The sequence below is a fragment of the Adiantum capillus-veneris genome, chromosome 20, assembly GCF_014529385.1.
Source record: "Adiantum capillus-veneris isolate H3 chromosome 20, ASM1452938v2, whole genome shotgun sequence".
In the NCBI taxonomy this organism is placed as follows: Eukaryota; Viridiplantae; Streptophyta; class Polypodiopsida; order Polypodiales; family Pteridaceae; genus Adiantum; species Adiantum capillus-veneris.
In genome coordinates this window covers 66,379,994-66,399,049 of record NC_140950.1, presented here as the reverse complement: position 1 = coordinate 66,399,049, position 19,056 = coordinate 66,379,994, and the positions used below count along the sequence as shown (strand labels likewise).

The following is a 19,056-nucleotide window of genomic DNA, read 5'->3' as shown; positions in this document are numbered from 1 at the left end:
GCTGGCAAGCAGCCCCAGACAGAGACACAGCGCATACATGCAAAGCCACCCTCTGAGCCTGGGGCTCCAGCGGAGAAGGGATGGCAACAGGTCCGTGTCGACGACGGTAGGGGCCCACAGCGATAGCCTAGCACTCAAGAGTGGTCCTCACGCGCCTACACAGCAGCAGTGAGTTCCCACGGGGAACCGTTTTGGTCCTCTTGAGCAGGATGAGGTCCCTGCTCCAACACCCACCTCAGCCTCACCCTCGACACCCCAACCCCCCCCCCCCCCCCCCCAAGAGTTCCCCCCCTCCTCATCATCCTCCCCCCCGCCTCCTGCTCCCGCCGCCTCTTCCCCCCGCCCCTCTGGAATGTGCAGGGACTTGGTGGGCCCCAGTTTCAACGTCAGCGGGGCCAACTGCGTCAGGAGCTTTAGCGCTGCCTTGCGGGAGGAGAGATTGATCTCCTTATGCTTCAGGAGCACCATCTGTGTGAGAGCCGCATTAGACATTGTGGTCAGCTCTTGCGTGGACGATATGATACTTTTTGGTCAGCTGCTTTTGGACCTGGAGGCATCCAGGGTGGGGTATGTATGACTATTGCGGATTCTCTGTAGCAGGCCATTGTGGGCAAAGGGATTAGTGTGCCAGGTAGGGCTCAGTGGATTACTATGCAGGTATAGGGTTGCCTTGTGGGCTTCCTGAACATCTATGCGCCCAATGTGGCGAGTGCTCGAGCAGAGTTTTGGTCACAGATAGTTGAGTCTCTGCCGTTGGCAAAACACTGGTGCATAGGAGGGGACTTCAACATGTTGGAGGACCCTTCTGACAGGATTGGTGGTAGCCATGCTATTGTGCATGGAGTTGAGCTGGCAGCTTGGGAGAGGTTTTGTATGACTCTGAGAGTCTCGGATGTATGGCAGAACTCTAGTTTTGTGAGGCCCCCAGACAGCCTTGCCTTCTCTCGTTCGGACCGCGGAGTGGGAGGAGTGAATCTATCGCGGATAGATCGCTTCTACACTAGTGACCACTTCAGTGACTTGGAAGGGACAGTTGGCATTCTGGCAAGGACTTCCTTCTCGGACCATGCACCAATGATCCTCACAGTGGCAGACAGGTAGAGGAGTGGGAGCACGATGCTTCGCATCCCAGAGAGGGTCTTGCTGAACTCTGCACTCAGAGAGCGAGTAGAGGCTCTATGGACAGAGAGCTTGGACAGGCAGGATTCTCCTTCTGACAGAGTGGCCTCACGACTAGCTCAGATTAGTCGTCTCTTTCTCCAGGAGTCTTTGGCTCGCCGGGCTGTAGCGAGAGAGGAGGAGCAGGGTCTCAGACGGGGCATTGCTTCGTTGCAGAGGATGCAGGAGACATCCACACAGTCCTTGGTTGGAGGAGCAGCTACAGCCGGCTCGCCAGGAGCTTGTTAGCACAGAGGAGCGGCGACATGAGTTTGCTTTCCATCGACAGGCATCTCAGTGGACACATGTGGGCGACAGAGTGACTGGTGATTTCTTCGAGGCAGTGGGACCTCGGCATTCGCATGCCAAGGTCAATCAGTTGAGGAGGCCCGATAGGTCAATTGCTTCTGAGCCCGAGGATATGCGTGCAGTTGCTACTGACTTTTACCGTGAGTTACTGTCTGCAGAGCCTCAATCAGAGCGCCAGGATGCATGCAGGGAGCAGGTGTGGGCACAGATGCCTTGCCTTGTGACTGAGGAGATGCGTCAGAGGCTTGAGCTGCGACTTCAGTTTGAGGAGCTGCACATAGCTCTTAGTTCCCTCCCCCATGGTAGCTGTCCAGGTGAAGATGGGTTGACTCCCAGTTTTTTCTTGGAGTATTGGGACTTGCTTGGCCTAGATCTTTGTAGTGCTTTTCAGTACATCTTGCACACAAGAGTGATGCCTGACAGCATGAGTGAGGGCTTGATCTACCTCATTCCCAAGGAGGGTGGCTCCTTGGATGAGATTCGACAGTGGCACCCCATCACCATCCTCAACTCAGCCTACAAAATTCTTGCCAAGGTTCTGAGTTTGAGGATCAAGCCACTTCTATAGAGCCTTATACATGGGACTCAGACAGGTTTTGTCAAGGAACGCAGTATCCTTGACAACATCTTTACTTTTTGGAAGGCTTCTGCCCTAACGCGGCTCCGTGGTGGGGACCTGGTGATTCTTCTTCTCGATTTTGAGAAAACATACGACAGAGTTGACTGGGACTTTCTAGAGGGCACTCTATGCAAGATGGGCTTCTCAGATGCTTGGATCAGAGGGGTGTCAGCTTTGTACAGACAAGCTCACAGTCAGGTACTTTTGGCAGGAGGTAGAGGTGATCGCTTCATGCTCACACGTTCGGTCAGACAGGGCTGTCCTCTTGCCCCTTTCCTCTTTCTGTTCTATGGGGAGGCGATGAGCAGGTTTTTGGTGTCGCAGCAAGTTGGTCTACGGGGCTTAGCACTCCCTATTCGGGGAGATGAGCTACTGGACGCTGAGTTTGCCGACGACTCCGCCTTGTACTTAGATGGCAGGAGGCCAACCTTCACAGGTGTGAGCAGGCTCTGGAGACCTTCTGTTCTGCATCTGGCGCACTGATCAACTGGAGAAAGTAGCTTTCTCGGTTGGTAGTGCTTCTATGCCCGATTGGATGCCAGGAGAGGGTTTCAGGCGGATTCCCCCAGGGACTGCAGTTCGGTACTTGGGCTGTCAGGTCGGTTTGGACTTGTCTCCCGAGCAGTAGATTGCTCCCCTCCTCCTGTCTATCAGGAGGAAGTTGTTACACTGAAGTTCATCACATCTTTCTTTGGCTGGCAGAGTAGTAGTGGCCAACTAGGTGTTGTCGGCGACTATGTGGTACATCACTTCTTGCTGGATCTTCTCGAGTTCTTGTATCAACCAGGTAGAGAGGCTGATCAGGAACTTCCTTTGGTCAGGACGTGACACTCAGATAGCCCGAGCCAAAGTGGCTTGGCAGGTCATCGCTCTTCCTTGTTCACAAGGAGGGCTTGGGATCATTGACCCAGCACAGTAGAGCAGAGCCCTTCTTGGGAAGTTCATAGTCAGAGGACGACTTCCAGGTGAGGAGCCCTCGAAGGAGTTCTTGCTACAGCCGCTTCGTGCTAGGGTGCCTCAGGCTGGAGGGCCCTGGCGACCTTCGACCAGATGGATCTTCACAGAGATGCGCAGAGTTGGTTTGAGCGGGAGTCTGGAGGATCGCTTCGCTGTGAATTTGCTTCGATCTTGGGAGCACTTGCGGCGAGGCCTGGAGCAGCGACAACCTACTTGCACGGAGGAGCGCCTACGACAGCCCCTTGTTTGGAACCCCATGGTTAGCACTCAGAGAGGCCACTTGGTTGGTAGTCGGCCTCATGTTTCCTGGGGTCCCATGGCAGCAGGTCCAGCGCGCTCTTTAGGTGACTGGTTTAGAGTTTTCAGACTTGTCAGAGGAGGTGCATGGTTTCCAACTACAGGGCATGAGAGGGGTGCAGAGCATGTGCCAGAACATTTCAGAGGCAATTCCAGCTGAGTGGCTCACACCGCTCGGGCCAGTAGCACCCAAGTGGATGGGAGCCTTCACAAGATTGGAGGTTCTCATCTCAGTCCGGGCCTGCTCAAAGACTGTTCCATCCCTTTTCTTCGAGCTACAGGGTGAGGGATGCTTACAGCGAGTTGCAATAGAGGCCCCGCAGGTGGCAGAGTGCTGTTTTCAAAGGATCCGAGTGGTGGGCATCTGTGGGAGGACTTGTGTCATCGATCCTGACCCAGCAGCTCTTGAGATTGACACTGGAGACTGTGGGCTTGGGAGTGTTGTCCACTGGCACGAGTACAGTGGGATCCTGGAGAGTGGCTTTGGAGGGACCCTTTCTCTTCTGCAGACCACCCAGGTGTCCCGTTCTTTCAGTACACTGTTCGACTGGGACGTCACATACTAGCAGCACACAGAGAGGCCCGCCCCGCTGCAGCACCTCATTGGCACGAGGAGGATCTCACAGCTGAGTTCTTGGCAGCCTTCTGGGAGAGGTTGTGGATGTAACAACCTGCTGACATGTCAAAGCCTAAAGAATGGAGTCAACTTACAGATGACGTGGCTGCCCGAGAGCACAAACCCTAACTGCTGAAACCCTAATTCTGGAAACCCTAACCCTAAAACCTACAAACCCTAATTCTAGAAACCCTAAGAACAAGTAACAGAAGAAGAAGTCCTACCAACTTACGGGGACCCCGTCTGATGGGGCCCCAAGTGACATAAAGGCATTAAAAATAAAGCAGAACACGCTCAAAAGACTTGGCACATCAAAATATGATGATGTGGCACCTGTATGGACGTTCCGGAATTCGCGGCGGATTTTTAGGGAAATCCCGAAATTTTAGGAAAGTGATTTTTTGGGGTCAGCTTTTCATATTTGATGCTTTTAGGCTTTGGGCCTTTAAATATGAGCCTTGGGGGCCCTCTCTGGCACTCTTCAACGCGCGGATTGCACAGGAGGTGCTTCCCGGCTATTGTACTTTGTGAATCAGCAATAATATAAAGAAATACCGAAAGGGGCGCCAAGGTTTGGGGCCAATACTCTCTGGGGTGGAATTATGCCACTCTGTGTCGCATGTCGTCTCTCTTTCTCTCTCAGTTCAGTTGTTATTAAACAGTTGTTATTGAAGTGCTAAAAGTCTGTTCAGTCTGTTCTTTTCTATTGGCACGTGGTGCCCCTCTTGTGACAGTGGTATCAGAGCATCAGGCGTGTGCTTTTCTGAAAGCATACCGGTCCTACAAAAGAGCAGACAGAGCTATTGAAATTTTACCGGACTTATTAGCCACTCCCACCCTTACTTGATCGCGCATCTGGCGCGCTCTTGTCTTCACCGCTCATGTCTTACAGGGCATAAGCCAATTAAGATCACTTGCAAGGGAAGGATCCAGATTTGTTTCAAGTTACTGTTTTTCTCAGAAGCAGTGCCATGCAGATGTTGATATCTACAGCTACCAAGCAGCATACTCCAAGTACTTGGCAAGCTTTCAAGAAAAAAAACAAAATTTGCCGAAGTTATATGGTTTCTGACATCTTTCTTCGGAGTGCAACTTCTGGCAGAGTGGGGTATCCTGAAATGCTTGCCATGGAAATCCTAGCATATTATAACTTGAAGTTTCTCGACATCTCCCAGTAGATGTCTCTTCACGATCAGATGACCTTGGAGGTCCAGTGCGATTGCTATCTTGGGACTACCATCGCCGCCAAAGAAACACTGTTTGTCCAAGAGCTGATAGACCATGTTGTCCTCGGCTACGACCTTATGGAAGAAACCTAACTCTAATTTTTGGTGCAAGTTTCAAGATGGAAAGTCAGTCGACTTTTCGAGCTCGACTGATGTCGAGATTGCTTTTTAAGTTTGAGTTCTGTTTGATCTTGTTTGGTGATCGTGTTTGGAATTTGTTTGAAATGGGTGGTATTTGTTTTAAACCTGTTTTGGTGCCGATTTGAATTGTTTGACTCTGGTTTGATATTGGTTTCAATGATTGGTGATTTTACTCCCGGGTGGAGAAGTGAGAAATATTGTTTTGGTTTGAACCTCGGAACGACGCAGGCCGATGTCTGGGGAGCGTTTCGTTGTATGTTTGAAAACCTCCGAACGACGCAGGCCGATGCCTGGGGAGCGTTTCGTTGTATGCTTGTAAAATAATTGTTGTTGTGACTCTTGGCCTGGACCTGGATGGTTATGCGGGAGGAGTATTAAGAAGTCTGAGCAGTGGTTACTCTCAGCACCTCCAAACAACGCAGGCTGCGGTCTAGGGGGCGTTTGGTTGTAAAAGGCCTCTATCTCTCCCGGCCCGAACCTTTTTAGGTTATGCGGGAGGAGTGATGAGGGAGTCGTTGAATATCTCCCCGCCCGGACCTTGTTAGGTTATGCGGGGGGAGTGTTCATCGACGGCTTTATGTTTCTATGTCTTGTAACATGCATATGTGAGCATTTGTGTTGCATTGTGATGTGCAAATAACTGAATATTCCTAATTGGATGAGATTGCTTGGGTATGTAATTTTAGTGCATCGACACCCATGGAAGATCAATACTCTCTGGGTGTGATGGCTAATTTTACTACGCCGGAATGTCAAAGTGTTCCGATCTGGACGAAAAGAGAAGCTAACTCCTTGATCAAAACAACCGAGAGGGGAAGCTAACTCCTTGATCAAAAGAGCAGAAAGGAGAAGCTAACTCCTCAATAAAAAGAGCAAACTGATTGTCCCTCGGAATGTCCCTCGGAAATTTTTGAGCTAACTTGAGTTGTTTTACAGACATGCTATAATCACGGACGATTACTCTCTTTCAAGAAGGGGAGATGTAACAACCTGCTGACATGTCAAAGCCTAAAAAATGGAGCCAACTTACAGATGACGTGGCTGCCCGAGAGCAGAAACCCTAACTGCTGAAACCCTAATTTTGGAAACCCTAACCCTAAAACCTGCAAACCCTAATTCTAGAAACCCTAAGAACAAGTAACAGAAGAAGAAGTCCTACCAACTTACGGGGACCCCGTCCGATGGGGCCCCAAGTGACAAAGGCATTAAAAATAAAGCAGAACACGCTCAAAAGACTTGGCACATCAAAATATGATGATGTGGCACCTGTACGGACGTTCCGAAATTCGCGGTGGATTTTTAGGGAAATCCTGAGATTTTAGGAAAGTGATTTTTTGGGGTCAGCTTTTCATATTTGATGCTTTTAGGCTTTGGGCCTTTAAATATGAGCCTTGGGGGCCTCTCTGGCACTCTTCAGCGCGCAGATTGCACAGGAGGTGCTTCCCGGCTATTGTACTTTGTGAATCAGCAATAATATAAAGAAATACCGAAAGGGGCGCCAAGGTTTGGGGCCAATACTCTCTGGGGTGGAATTCCGCCACTCCGTGTCGCATGTCGTCTCTCTTTCTCTCTCAGTTCAGTTGTTATTGAACAATTGTTATTGAAGTGCTAAAAGTCTGTTCAGTCTGTTCTTTTCTATTGGCACGTGGTGCCCCTCTTGTGACAGTGGACTCCAGACAACCGAGGCGAGTCACCTTGTTTCAGTGGTTGGTCGCGCACAGAGCTACAGCAGTTGGGAGCTGGCTAGTGCATAGTGGTCTCTCGGCCGCATGTGCAGCTTGGGACCCTCTTGTGGAGAGTCAACGTCATTGTCTTTGGGCCTGTCCTCTCGCACAGCAAGTGTGGCTTAGAGTTCTTCGGCTGATGCCTGCCCTTTCCACGGCTCGACAGTACACTTGGGGAGCAGCGGCTTGGTCCACCCTCACGAGCCCGGCACTTCAGTTTGGGCTATATTCCACCAGCAGGATGATAGTGATGCAGGAGGGGCGACCTACACTCCAGCCTGCCACAGAGCTTACTCCACAGGAGTGGTGCAATGAGAGAGAGGAGTCTTGGAAGCTCATCAGTGGCCTAACACTCTGGTTCATCTGGCAGGCCCGTTGCTTCCGCATCTTTGAGGCTCGCCCTGTGCCACCAGCAGAGACTGTTTGCAATCTTTGGCTAGAGTTGACTCACACTCTCAGAGGACAGCTCGAGAGACTTCAGGGCAGCTCCGACTGCATGCGGGAGCGCAGAGAGGCTTTCCTTCCACTATGGCGTCATGGGCCTTTCTACACCATGGTCCAGGGTGTACTCCGATGGCACTACCGACCACCTGTGTGGCTTTTCCTTCCTCCCATTTCTTGATTTAGCCCCATTGTACATATGCTTGTTTTTCATTGGGAGAATCTCCCCATCATGGTTGTTGTAGCCCTCTCTTGAAGGTGGTTGTAGCCCTATGGGCAGGGCAGTTTCATTAACTAATAGAAGGATCTTTTTCTCGGAAAAAAAAGTATTTGTTTGCAGGTGTACTTCCTCTTAGTGAGGGAGTAGGAGCAGAGGAAGGCATGAGCCTCTGCATGAGAGAGCGCTCTAAGGAACTAGAGCCAAATCAGCCCAAGGGTTTTGTACCGAAGTTTGAGAAGCAGATCCACAGATCGAAGAGAGGTAGACTCTCGAGATGTGATCCGGAAGTTGAAATTCCCAGGGAAGGACTTCGTGTCCACGAAAGCAGAGTTATTCTGCAGGAAGAGGACTCTAAAAACAGAGTTAGAAAAGAGTAACAGGGATGTCATTTCCTGAGTGTCACAAGGCGGGCACCACGTGCCAATAGAAAAGAACAAACTGAACAGACTTTTAGCACTTCAATAACAACTGAACTGAAAGAGAGAGACGACATCCGACACGGAGTGGCGGAATTCCACCCCAGAGAGTATTGGCCCCAAACCTTGGCGCCCCTTTCGGTATTTCTTTATATTGCATCATCAAAGTACAAGCCGGTACTCCAAACTCTACACCTTCGCCAAGAAGCATGCCAGAGAATGAGCCCTAGCCTCATATTAAAGGCCCTTGGCCTAAAAAGCACTTTACATGAAAAGCTTTCAAACTCAAAAGCTTCTCGTCCAAAAAGCAATGCCAAAAGCTGCCAGCGTAAATCACGGAAATCCGTACTGCCTGCCACGTCATCATGCCAGTGCAACTTTTGGAAATCAACCACGTTGTTGCAGTTTTAGGGTTAGGGTTTCCAAAATTAGGGTTTGTAGGTTTTAGGGTTAGGGTTTTCAAAATTAGGGTTTCAACAGTTTCTGGAAATAGGGTTTCAGCAGTTAGGGTTTTTGGAATTAGGGTTTCAACAGTTAGGGTTTCTGGAATTAGGGTTTCAACAGTTAGGGTTTCTGGCAGAAATTAAGGTTAGGGTTTTCTGCTCTCTGGCAACCACGTCATCACTTTGTGACACTTCTTCTGTTACTTGTTCTTCTTAGGGTTTAAGCTCCTGGGCCACATTTGTAAGTTGGCTCCATTCTTTAGGCTTTGACACGTCAACAGTTTGTTACATCTCCCCTTCTTGAAAGAGAGTAATCATCCTCGATTACAGCATAGCAAAACAACTCAAGTTAGCTCAAAAATTTCTGAGGGTCATTCCGAGGGACATTCCGAGGGACAATCAGTTTGCTCTTTTTATTAAGGAGTTAGCTTCTCCTTTCGACTGTTTTGATCAAGGAGTTAGCTTCTCCTTTCGTCCAGATCGAAACTCTTGATATTCCGGCGTAGTAAAATTAGCCATCACACCCAGACCGTACTAATCTTCCACGGGTGTCTTGATGCACTAAAATTACATACCCAGGTAATCTCATCCAATTAGGAATATTCACTAATTGGCACATCACAATGCAACACAAATGCTTACATATGCATGTTACAAGACACAACAAACAGCGCCGCTGAGCACTCCCCCGAGACAAACGGTTTGTGGTATGAAGCTACTCAACGACTACCTTGTCACTCCTCCCGCAAATAACCTAAAAAGGTCCGGGCCATGAGCTCAGAGGACTGTACAACCAAACGCTTCCCAGACCCAAGTCTGCGTAGCTCGGAGATTCAAGCATACAACCAAACGCTCCCCGGGCATCGGCCTGCGTCGTTCCGAGGTTCAGACAATACCAAAACAATATTTCTCACTTCTCCATCCGGGAGTAAAGTCACCAATCATTGAAACCAGTATCAAACCAGAGTCAAACAATTCAAATCGGCACCAAAACAGGTTCAAAACAGATACCACCCATTTCAAACAAATTCCAAACACGATCACCAAACAAGATCAAACAGAACTCAAACTTAAAAAGCAATCTCGACATCAGTTGAGCTCGAAAAGTCGACTGACTTTCCATCTTGAAACCTGCACCAAAAATTAGAGTTAGGTTTCTTCCATAAGGTCGTAGCCGAGGACAACATGGTCTATCAGCTCTTGGACAAACAGTGTTTCTTTGGCGACGATGGTAGTCCCAAGATAGCAATCGCACTGGACCTCCAAGGTCATCTGATCGTGAAGAGACATCTACTGGGAGATGTCGAGAAACTTCAAGTTATAATATGCTAGGATTTCCATGGCAAGCATTTCAAGATACCCCCCTCTGCCAGAAGTTGCACTCCGAAGGAAGATATCAGGAACCATATAACTTCGGGCAAAAATTTTCTTGAAAGCTTGCCAAGTACTTGGAGTATGATGCTTGGTAGCTGTAGACATCAACATCTGCATGGCACTGCTTCTGAGAAAAAAAACAGTGACTTGAAACAAATCTGGATCCTTCTCTTGCAAGTGATCTTAATTGGCTTATGCCTTGTAAGACACTGCGGTGAAGACGGGAGCGCGCCCGATGCACGATGAAGTAAGGGTGGGAGTGGCTAATAAGTCCGGGTTGGAGGCGAAGATACCTCAAATAAAATAAATTTCCAAAAGCTCTGCCTACTCTTTCGTGGGACCGGTATGCTTTTAGAAAAGCACACGCCTGATGCTCTAATACCACTGTCATAAGGCGAGCACCACGTGCCAATAGAAAAGAACAGACCGAACAGACTTTTAGCACTTTAATAACAACTGAACTGAAAAAGAGAGACGACACGCGACACGGAGTGGCGGAATTCCACCCCAGAGAGTATTGGCCCCAAACCTTGGCACCCCTTTCGGTATATCTTTATATTGCATCATCAAAGTACAAGCCGGTACTCCAGACTCTGTACCTTCGGCAGGAAGCATGCCAGAGAATGAGCCCTAGCCTCATATTTAAAGGCCCTTGGCGTAAAAAGCAGTTTACATGAAAAGCTTTCAAACTCAAAAGCTTCTGGTCCAAAAAGCAATGCCAAAAGCTGCCAGCGTAAATCACGGAAGTCCGTACAGCCTGCCACGTCATCATGCCAACGCAATTTTCGGAAATCAGCCACGCTGTTGCAATTTTAGGGTTAGGGTTTCCAGAATTAGCGTTTGCAAGTTTTAGGGTTAGAGTTTTCAGAATTAGGGTTTCAACAGTTAGGGTTTTTGGAATTAGGGTTTCAGCAGTTAGGGTTTCTCGCAAAAATTAGGGTTAGGGTTTTCTGCTTTCGGGCAACCACGTCATCACTTTGTGACACTTCTTCTGTTACTTGTTCGTCTTAGGGTTTAGGCTCCCGGGCCACATCTGTAAGTTGGCTCCATTCTTTACGCTATGACACGTCAGCAGTTTGTTACACTGAGTCTGGAAGGTGAGATCCAGAGGCGAGAACCTTGATTCTCGAGGATTTGGAATAAGGAACGGAAATTCCTTGGAATAGGGTTTTGCCCTAGGAATAGGAAGCCGAGGCTTCCGGGAACCATCAAGTCTTATTCTAGAACGAACGTGGTAATACGTTCGGTTCAAGTGCTTGTATAGACTTCTCCTCCGTAATAAAGATACTATTACGGGGGGGACCAGCCCATCTTCTGATCCCCACTACTATGTCGATCTTCTCAGTCTCTATCTCGCTCTCTATATCCTCTGGCTTCAGTAATAAGTGATAAATCCTATTAATCCGAATGTATTTTATATTGCTATGCGCTCCCGTTTGTGACAGGGTACAATTGCATTAGTACCCAGCCTAGGTATTTATCTGCATGTGAATCACCTCTTATCAATACTTCATCAACTTATTAGCGAGTGACATTTTACCATCATTTAGAAATTGTGGGTTTTTAAGTGGCATTGCCCTACCCAGCTTTTACCCTATATATAAGTGACCCTAGGGGTCACTTCTCAACCATAAGTCAATACCCGCAATACAAGTACCAAGTACCCGCAGTACCTCAGCAGCAACTTTGGCATTTTTTGCACCAAATCAGCCAGCGTTTTCAGAATTCAGCCAGACCAGCCAACGTTTTCAGATTCCCGCATCAAATCAGCCAGCATTTCCAGAATTCAGACCAGGACAGCAAATCAGCCAGCATTTTCAGATTGTCCACTCTCAATCACTTCCGCTACACATAACAGCTTGTCCACTCTCTCTCTCTCTGAACCTTCACTCACAGTATCATTCTCTTCTCTCTAGTATATTTCACATCTCTCATGAAGTGAAAGGAACTCTCTCATTCAGTCAAAGGAACCTTGAGTATGCACTAGGCACTCGTCCTGAGCATTCACCATCAATCACTTCCGCTACACATAACAGCTTGTCCACTCTCTCTCTTCATCTTCTTTCTGCAGCATTTCTCTCTCCTCCTCTCGCTCTCTCCCGCGTGTTCTCTTGTCATCACAACTTCCGTTGCCTGTTGACATCCCCTCTCCCCTTCCAAATCTCCCATTCCAATTCCCCCATTGACCATTCCCGTTTCCGCTCCCCATTCCCTGTTTCTATGGCTAACATTCTTGTTAATTTTGAGGTACATGGACTTCTTAGGACGGATGGGATTCTTTCTGGTGTTTTTATTGCCAGCCTCATGAACCCTCTAGTATTGCATGTTGAGATGTCGAGCTCTACACCTTGAGCTGGCATCCACTACGGGTCTTGGTCGCTTACAGCATTTACTCACTGGCGCGTTAGGTGACCGACACGGAGGATCTCTGCCAGTGATTCTACAGCTGGACTACACTTATAGTGCCAGCCTAGTACGCTTCTAGCGAGTTCACACTTAGTGACCGCATGTACATATGTGCTACTTTTCAGCTTTAGCACTTAGTCATTTTGTACTCTCTTTTCTGAGAAGAAGAAGAAGCTTTCCATCTCTGTGTGCTTTGTGCTTGTCTTGTGTAGCTCTCTTGCATCCTCATTCTTTACATGGTATCAGAGCCTGGTGCAGGCAAGAGAGGCTAAGAGAGCAAGAGCATCACAATCCCTTCGTTCGCAATCCACGACAAGTTTCTAAACAAGTTTCTGAACACGTCTCCAAAGTGCAGTATACAGAGATTTACTCTACAAGTACAGTGGTTGTATGTACGCTTGATTGTGGACACTCGTTGAGTGTAGAAAGTGTTACAGGTACCACGATAGCAGGTTCAACACATTTGCAGGTTTTTGCAGATTGCAGCTATTTTGTCTTAGTGCTTCAAGATGTCTGACGGTTTCAGTCAGATTGTTACTGAGAAACTTGAGAAAAATAACTACCTTGCATGGAAGTTCAGAATAACAAATTTCCTAAAAGGAAAAGGTTGTTGGGACTATGTAGAAGGAGACAATGAAAAAGAACCAGAGATTCCGAAGGCAAATGCTACAGCAGAACAAAGGAAAGCTTTGAGGGACTGGCAACAAGGCCAAAGCAAAGTGATGTATTGGCCTTCTATGAGCATCACAGATGGCATGATGGGCTATCTACAGGATGCTGAAACCCCCGCCATTGCATGGAGAAACTTAGGCAAAGTGTTCGAGGTGAACACCAAGGCCAGGAAGCTTCAACTAAAGTCGGAGCTAAATCAGGTTAAGAGGAACAACCTCTCAATCAATGATTATGCCTTGAAGATCAATAGTATCATTGAGGCTCTTGGATCTATTAAAGTCTCAGTGGAAGACGATGACATTGTCCGTGCATGCTTGGATGGTATAGGAGATGAGTATGTACATTTTAGGTCTTCCATGAATACAAGAGACGACATCCCCGTGTTCCAAGATTTGATTTCTATGCTTATTCTTGAGGAGAAGAACCTTGACACATCTTCTTCTCATGGCAGAAATAATTCTAAACAGGCCTTCTATTCTAACTCCAACAGAGGTAGAGGTAGAGGTAGAGGTCGTGGTCGAGGCCCAAGGGGTTGCAGGGGCCAATTTCTGGAAGGTCAATCAAATCAAAACAATACAGATGGCAGGGGAAACGAGTCTCAAGGCAGGGGGAGTCAAAGAGGTCGTGGTGCAGGATCAAGCAGGCAGCAACATACTCCAGATAGCAGAGAATGTTGGACTTGTGGTGAAAGAGGTCACATGTCACGTGACTGTCCAAAGGGAAAAGCAAGTGGAAAGAGAGAACAGGGCAACTATGCATCTACTAGCAGAGATGCAGATGACAGCAAAAACGAGCGCATGTTTGTTATGCAGCATGTCATGAATACAATGACTGCAGAGAATTCCACCCAAGATGATGTTTGGTATGTGGATTCAGGTGCCTCTAATCACATGACGTCTCGTGGAGAGTGGTTTAGAGATATGCGCAAACCAGATGTGTCAGGCTATGTGCAGACAGGAGATGACACAGCTCACCCCATTGCTCATGTAGTGGACATACCTCTAAATATGAAGAGTGGGAAATCAAAGTACTTAGCAGATGTACTTCATGTCCCAAATATTACAAAGAATCTTGTTTCTGTTGGACAAATGGTTGAGCAGGGTTTGCAGGTTCGCTTCAATCCAAATGGCTGTTATGTAGAAGATTTCCAGAATGGCTGTAAGCTGATCACAGAGGGCAAATGTGTGGACAGAATGTTTACGCTGAATGTAGATATGCCTGAGGTAAAAGCTGCATTATTTGCACAGGGCACAGGTGTTGTGGCTGATGTTGACATTTGGCACAAACGCATTGGCCATGTCAATGAGCAGAGATTCCGCAGCATACAATCAAAACAGATTGTAAAAGGTTTGCCGAAATTCAAGGTGGATGGTATGCATAAAGTGTGTGCAGCATGCCAGTTTGGAAAACAATCAAAGGGCTCATTTCCACATGAGCGCAATGTATGTAAAAAGCCACTTGAGGTGGTGCACACAGATGTTTGGGGTCCAACCAATACTGCAAGTATACATGGTTGCAGGTATTATGTCTCTTTCATTGATGACCATACAAGGAAAGTATGGGTCTACTTCATGCGTAACAAAAGTGAAGTGTTTGGTCACTTTCAAGACTTCAAAGTCATGATTGAGAAGAGATAGATATGCAAATCAAGACATTGAAGTCAGATGGAGGGGGAGAGTACTTCTCCAATGATTTTTCATATTTTTTGCGACTGCATGGTATACGCAGGCAGTTTACATGCAGATATACTCCACAACAGAATGGGGTCGCAGAAAGGAAAAACAAGCACATTGCAGAGGTTGCACGTGCATTGATGAATGAGAAGAACATGCCTCATCATTTCTGGGCTGAAGCCATAAATACAGCTGTGTACATTATGAACAGGACACCTACAACTGCGGTGCATGATGTAACACCTGAGGAAAAGTTTACAGGTACAAAGCCTGATTTGGCACACTTGAAAATGTTTGGCTGCATAGCTTACGTGCATGTACCAGATGAGTTGCGTAGGAAATTGGATCCTAAAGCAGAGAAATGTATTCTTATGGGATATTCCCTTGAACAAAAGGGGTACAGGTGCTACAATCCTACTACACGAGAATTACGAGTGAGCAGAGATGTAGTCTTTGATGAGATGAGCAGCTGGTACAGTAATGCACATGGCACTATTGGGGCTGATGTAAAAGATGATGTGGTTGTACAAAATGTGAGGCCACAGTCACAGGTTTTGAGTGGACCACAAGAGTCCTCTTCTCGTGGCTCTGTTGAGAAACCATGGAATGGTAGACTACGTACGCAGGTTACTCCACCAACAGGTACAGGGAATGTATCACGAAAAGGAAAGGAAAAGGTTGATGAACCTCCCTTTATGGCTGATGCATCATCAGGTTTTTCACATGTAGACATGGATTCAGATGGTTCTGAATAAAGTCTTGATGAGGAATTTGGAATTCCGGCTGTCAGGACACCTGGTGTAAGGAAAGTACAAGAAGATGCTAGAGGGCAAAGAAGTGACACACGACCGCGCAGATCTAATAGAGTCAGAAATCTAGTTCAGAAATTGACTTATGATGGGTATCTAGCGCATCACCAAGCCTACATGGCTAAGGTGATACAGGATGTGGAGCCCACATGTTTTGAGGATGCAGTTGGAAATGTGCATTGGGATGATGCAATGAATGAAGAGATGGCTCCATTGGAAGCAAACGACACATGGGAGTTGGTGCCATTGCCAAGTGGCAAGAAAGCTATTGGCTGTAAATGGGTGTATAAAACCAAGCATAAGGTTGATGGTAACATTGAGCGTCACAAGGCAAGGCTGGTCGCAAAGGGTTATGCACAGACGTATGGCATAGACTATGAGGAGACCTTTGCTCCAGTAGCAAAGATGACGACTGTGAGAGCTGTCATAGCAGTGGCTGCATCTAGAGGATGGATTATGCATCAAATGGATGTAAAGAATGCCTTCTTGAATGGTGAGTTGCAAGAGGAAGTGTATATGGATCAGCCACCTGGTTATGTCGATCCAGGTTACCCAGATTATGTATGCAGACTTCTCAAAGCTTTGTATGGTTTGAAGCAGGGCTCTAGAGCATGGTATGATAGGATTGCCAAGTATCTTGTCAGTATTGGTTTTAGGAGAGCTCATGCTGATCATGTACTCTATGTACGACGTACGTGAGAGTGATGTGGGGATTGTGGTCATTACCATATATGTAGATGACCTTATTATTGTTGGTGACAATGCTATGGAGATTGACCATGTGAAGGGTCTTCTCAAACAGGAGTTTGAAATGAAAGATTTAGGCGAGTTGCGTTACTTTCTTGGCATTGAGGTGATCAGGACTCCAGAGGGTGTATGGCTATCACACAGACAGTATGCTTTGGACATGTTGTCAAAGTATGGTATGGCTGATTGTAAGCCAATTTCTATTCCCTTGGATGTGAATGCAAAGCTGAGTGCAGAGAAGGGTGATGTTGTTGAGGATGTCAACATGTACAGGAAGATTGTGGGTAGTCTAATCTACTTGACTATCACGAGGCCAGACTTGAGCTACACAGTAGGCTTGGAGAGTCAGTTCATGCAGCTTCCGAGGAAGCCACATTTGGATGGAGTACGACGCACACTTAGGTATGTGCAAGGTACTCTTGACTACACATTGTCCTATGCAGCAGATGCACCATTAGCATTGTATGGGTATACAGATGCAGATTGGGCAAGTAGCATTGTTGATAGGAGATCTACGAGTGGCTTCATGTTCTCTTTTGGGAGTGCTGCTGTTACTTGGAGCAGCAAAAAGCAGCCTACGGTTGCTTTATCGAGCACAGAGGCCGAGTACAGAGGTGCAGCAGTTGCGGCGTGCGAGGTAGCTTGGCTACGCACATTACTTGAGGACTTGGGAGTGCAGGTGGACCAGCAGATTTTCATCCATTGTGACAACCTCAACAGCATGCAGTTGGCTAGGAACCCAGTGTTCCATGCCAGGACCAAACACATAGAGGTCCATTACCACTACGTTCGAGAGCGAGTGTTGGCGGGCGACATCGACTTGGTCTACGTCAGCACAGAGGAGCAGATAGCGGATATCTTTACCAAGGCCCTCGCAGCTCAAAAGCTTCGACGTTTCCGGACTATGCTTGGACTCTGCGACATGCAGAGCTCGAGGGGGAGTGTTGAGATGTCGAGCTCTACACCTTGAGCTGACATCCACTACGGGTCTTGGCCGCTTACGACATTTACTCACTGACGTGTTAGGTTACCGACACGGAGGATCTCTGCCAGTGATTCTACAGCTGGACTACACTTATAGTACCAGCCTGTACGCTTCTAGCGAGTTCACTCTTAGTGACCGCATGTACATATGTGCTACTTTTCAGCTTTAGCACTTAGTCATTTTGTACTCTCTTTTCTGAGAAGAAGAAGAAGAAGCTTTCCATCTCTGTGTGCTTTGTGCTTGTCTTGTGTAGCTCTCTTGCATCCTCATTCTTTACATTGCATTGTGTACACCCAAATAAGGATAAGGCATATGCCACCGAGAAGGAGGGACTCTAATGCTGTTGTTTAGGCTAAGTGTAATCATGTTCAACTCTTGTATCAAATTGCTTTGGTATATTAACGGAATACCTACAAGGGTGCTGACTGTTACTATTAACATAGAAATCCTTCAAATAAACATATGTAGATGAATACAACAATTCAATTCTAAAGAGGAGTGAAAGTTAATAGCATCTATCATAGTATTCAGTCAATATGATACTTAAAAGTTTTGATAAAAATCAACCTCATATCAATTTGGTGATTACATGCATAAAATTGTGTCTTGAAGAATACAAGATCATTTCGACCTTTGGTGAGTTTTGGCACGCAATAATACATCCCATGAGTTGTATTCACAAAAAATTGTATGTTTAACTAGAACTGTTAAGTTATTGGTCTAAGCATCTATGAGAAAAAAGACTCCGCAACACGAAGACCTATACTAAAAAATGTAGAATAAGAAAAAAACATTGTTTTCACATAAGAATGCTGCACAAACCGATCAATACATTCACCTTTCATCCACTAAAACAAGGTCAGCCACTCACTTCACCAAAGAACACGAGAAGACACACTTCAATAAACCTCTTCTGTCTATCTCTGGTGCAAAATAGTCATGGTCTTTGTTGTAGGGAAGGCCCTACATGCATTACTCTCAGTGTGTCATAAACATATGGGTCCTCCTTTAAGAAAGGCCTGTGTTTTAAACAGTAGAAGAAGTGCCAAAATACAACTTTAAGCAGCAAAGGGGGAGTGAGCACACCTGAAAAAGAATGGTAAGTCTTGCAAGAGGTGCAGTGCATGTCTTGCTGACGGCACCGGCGACACCACCAGCTAAGAGTTGAGAGGCGTTGCTGATGTGAGGCTGTTGGACAAAGTCCCTCACACCTTGCTCCACACTTTTCTTCTGCCCAACAGCATCTGAAGTGGACAAAGCTTCGTTCATCTGGTAAAAACCGCTACAAAACACGGCGCCCACCGCACAAGTGGAAACCGCATGTAGTGCACTATCCTGCGCAGCATCAAAATTTGTTTTGTCTGCTTCAAATGGGTTCTCGATCCTTTTCATGAATAAAGCAATCGACCATCCATCGCCCCGTGTTTAAAATGCACGCAGTCGCTGCCCTTAAGGACGTTAATGTTGTCCCTCTCATGAAAACCTTGAAAATTACCCCCAAAAAAAAATCGCCGAGCAAATAATAGTATTATTTATATATTGCAAACCTATGTAGAAATTACCAAAAGAACCCTACGATGTGTCTCGAGCTGATAAACCACGCAATGCATATAAACTCTAGAATAAAAGTTTGGACGTCACTTGCTGTTGGGACGGAATTCCAATAACTTTTTTAGTGCCTTACACAAATTCACCAGTGAAAATAATGAATTGTTTCCTTAAAGCTCACAATACCATTTAAAATTTTATTTCCAACATCTTTGATTAAGGGAGAGCCAATTTTTCTATGAATAGTGCAAAAAATAATATATTTATGGATGTTT

At 46.8% G+C, this 19,056-nt stretch overlaps 1 protein-coding gene across 1 annotated transcript in view; it reads right to left on the bottom strand.

Annotated features, from left to right (window-relative positions):
- The window catches only part of LOC147432643 (uncharacterized), a 58,049-nt gene extending 39,345 nt beyond the window's left edge, over positions 1–18,704 (bottom strand). The window contains exon 1 of the mRNA XM_086491621.1: positions 18,320–18,704. Coding sequence (XP_086347747.1) covers positions 18,320–18,625 — 306 coding nt within the window. The 5' untranslated portion in view covers positions 18,626–18,704. The remainder of the gene's footprint in view (positions 1–18,319) is intronic.
- Positions 18,705–19,056: the final 352 nt, after the last annotated feature.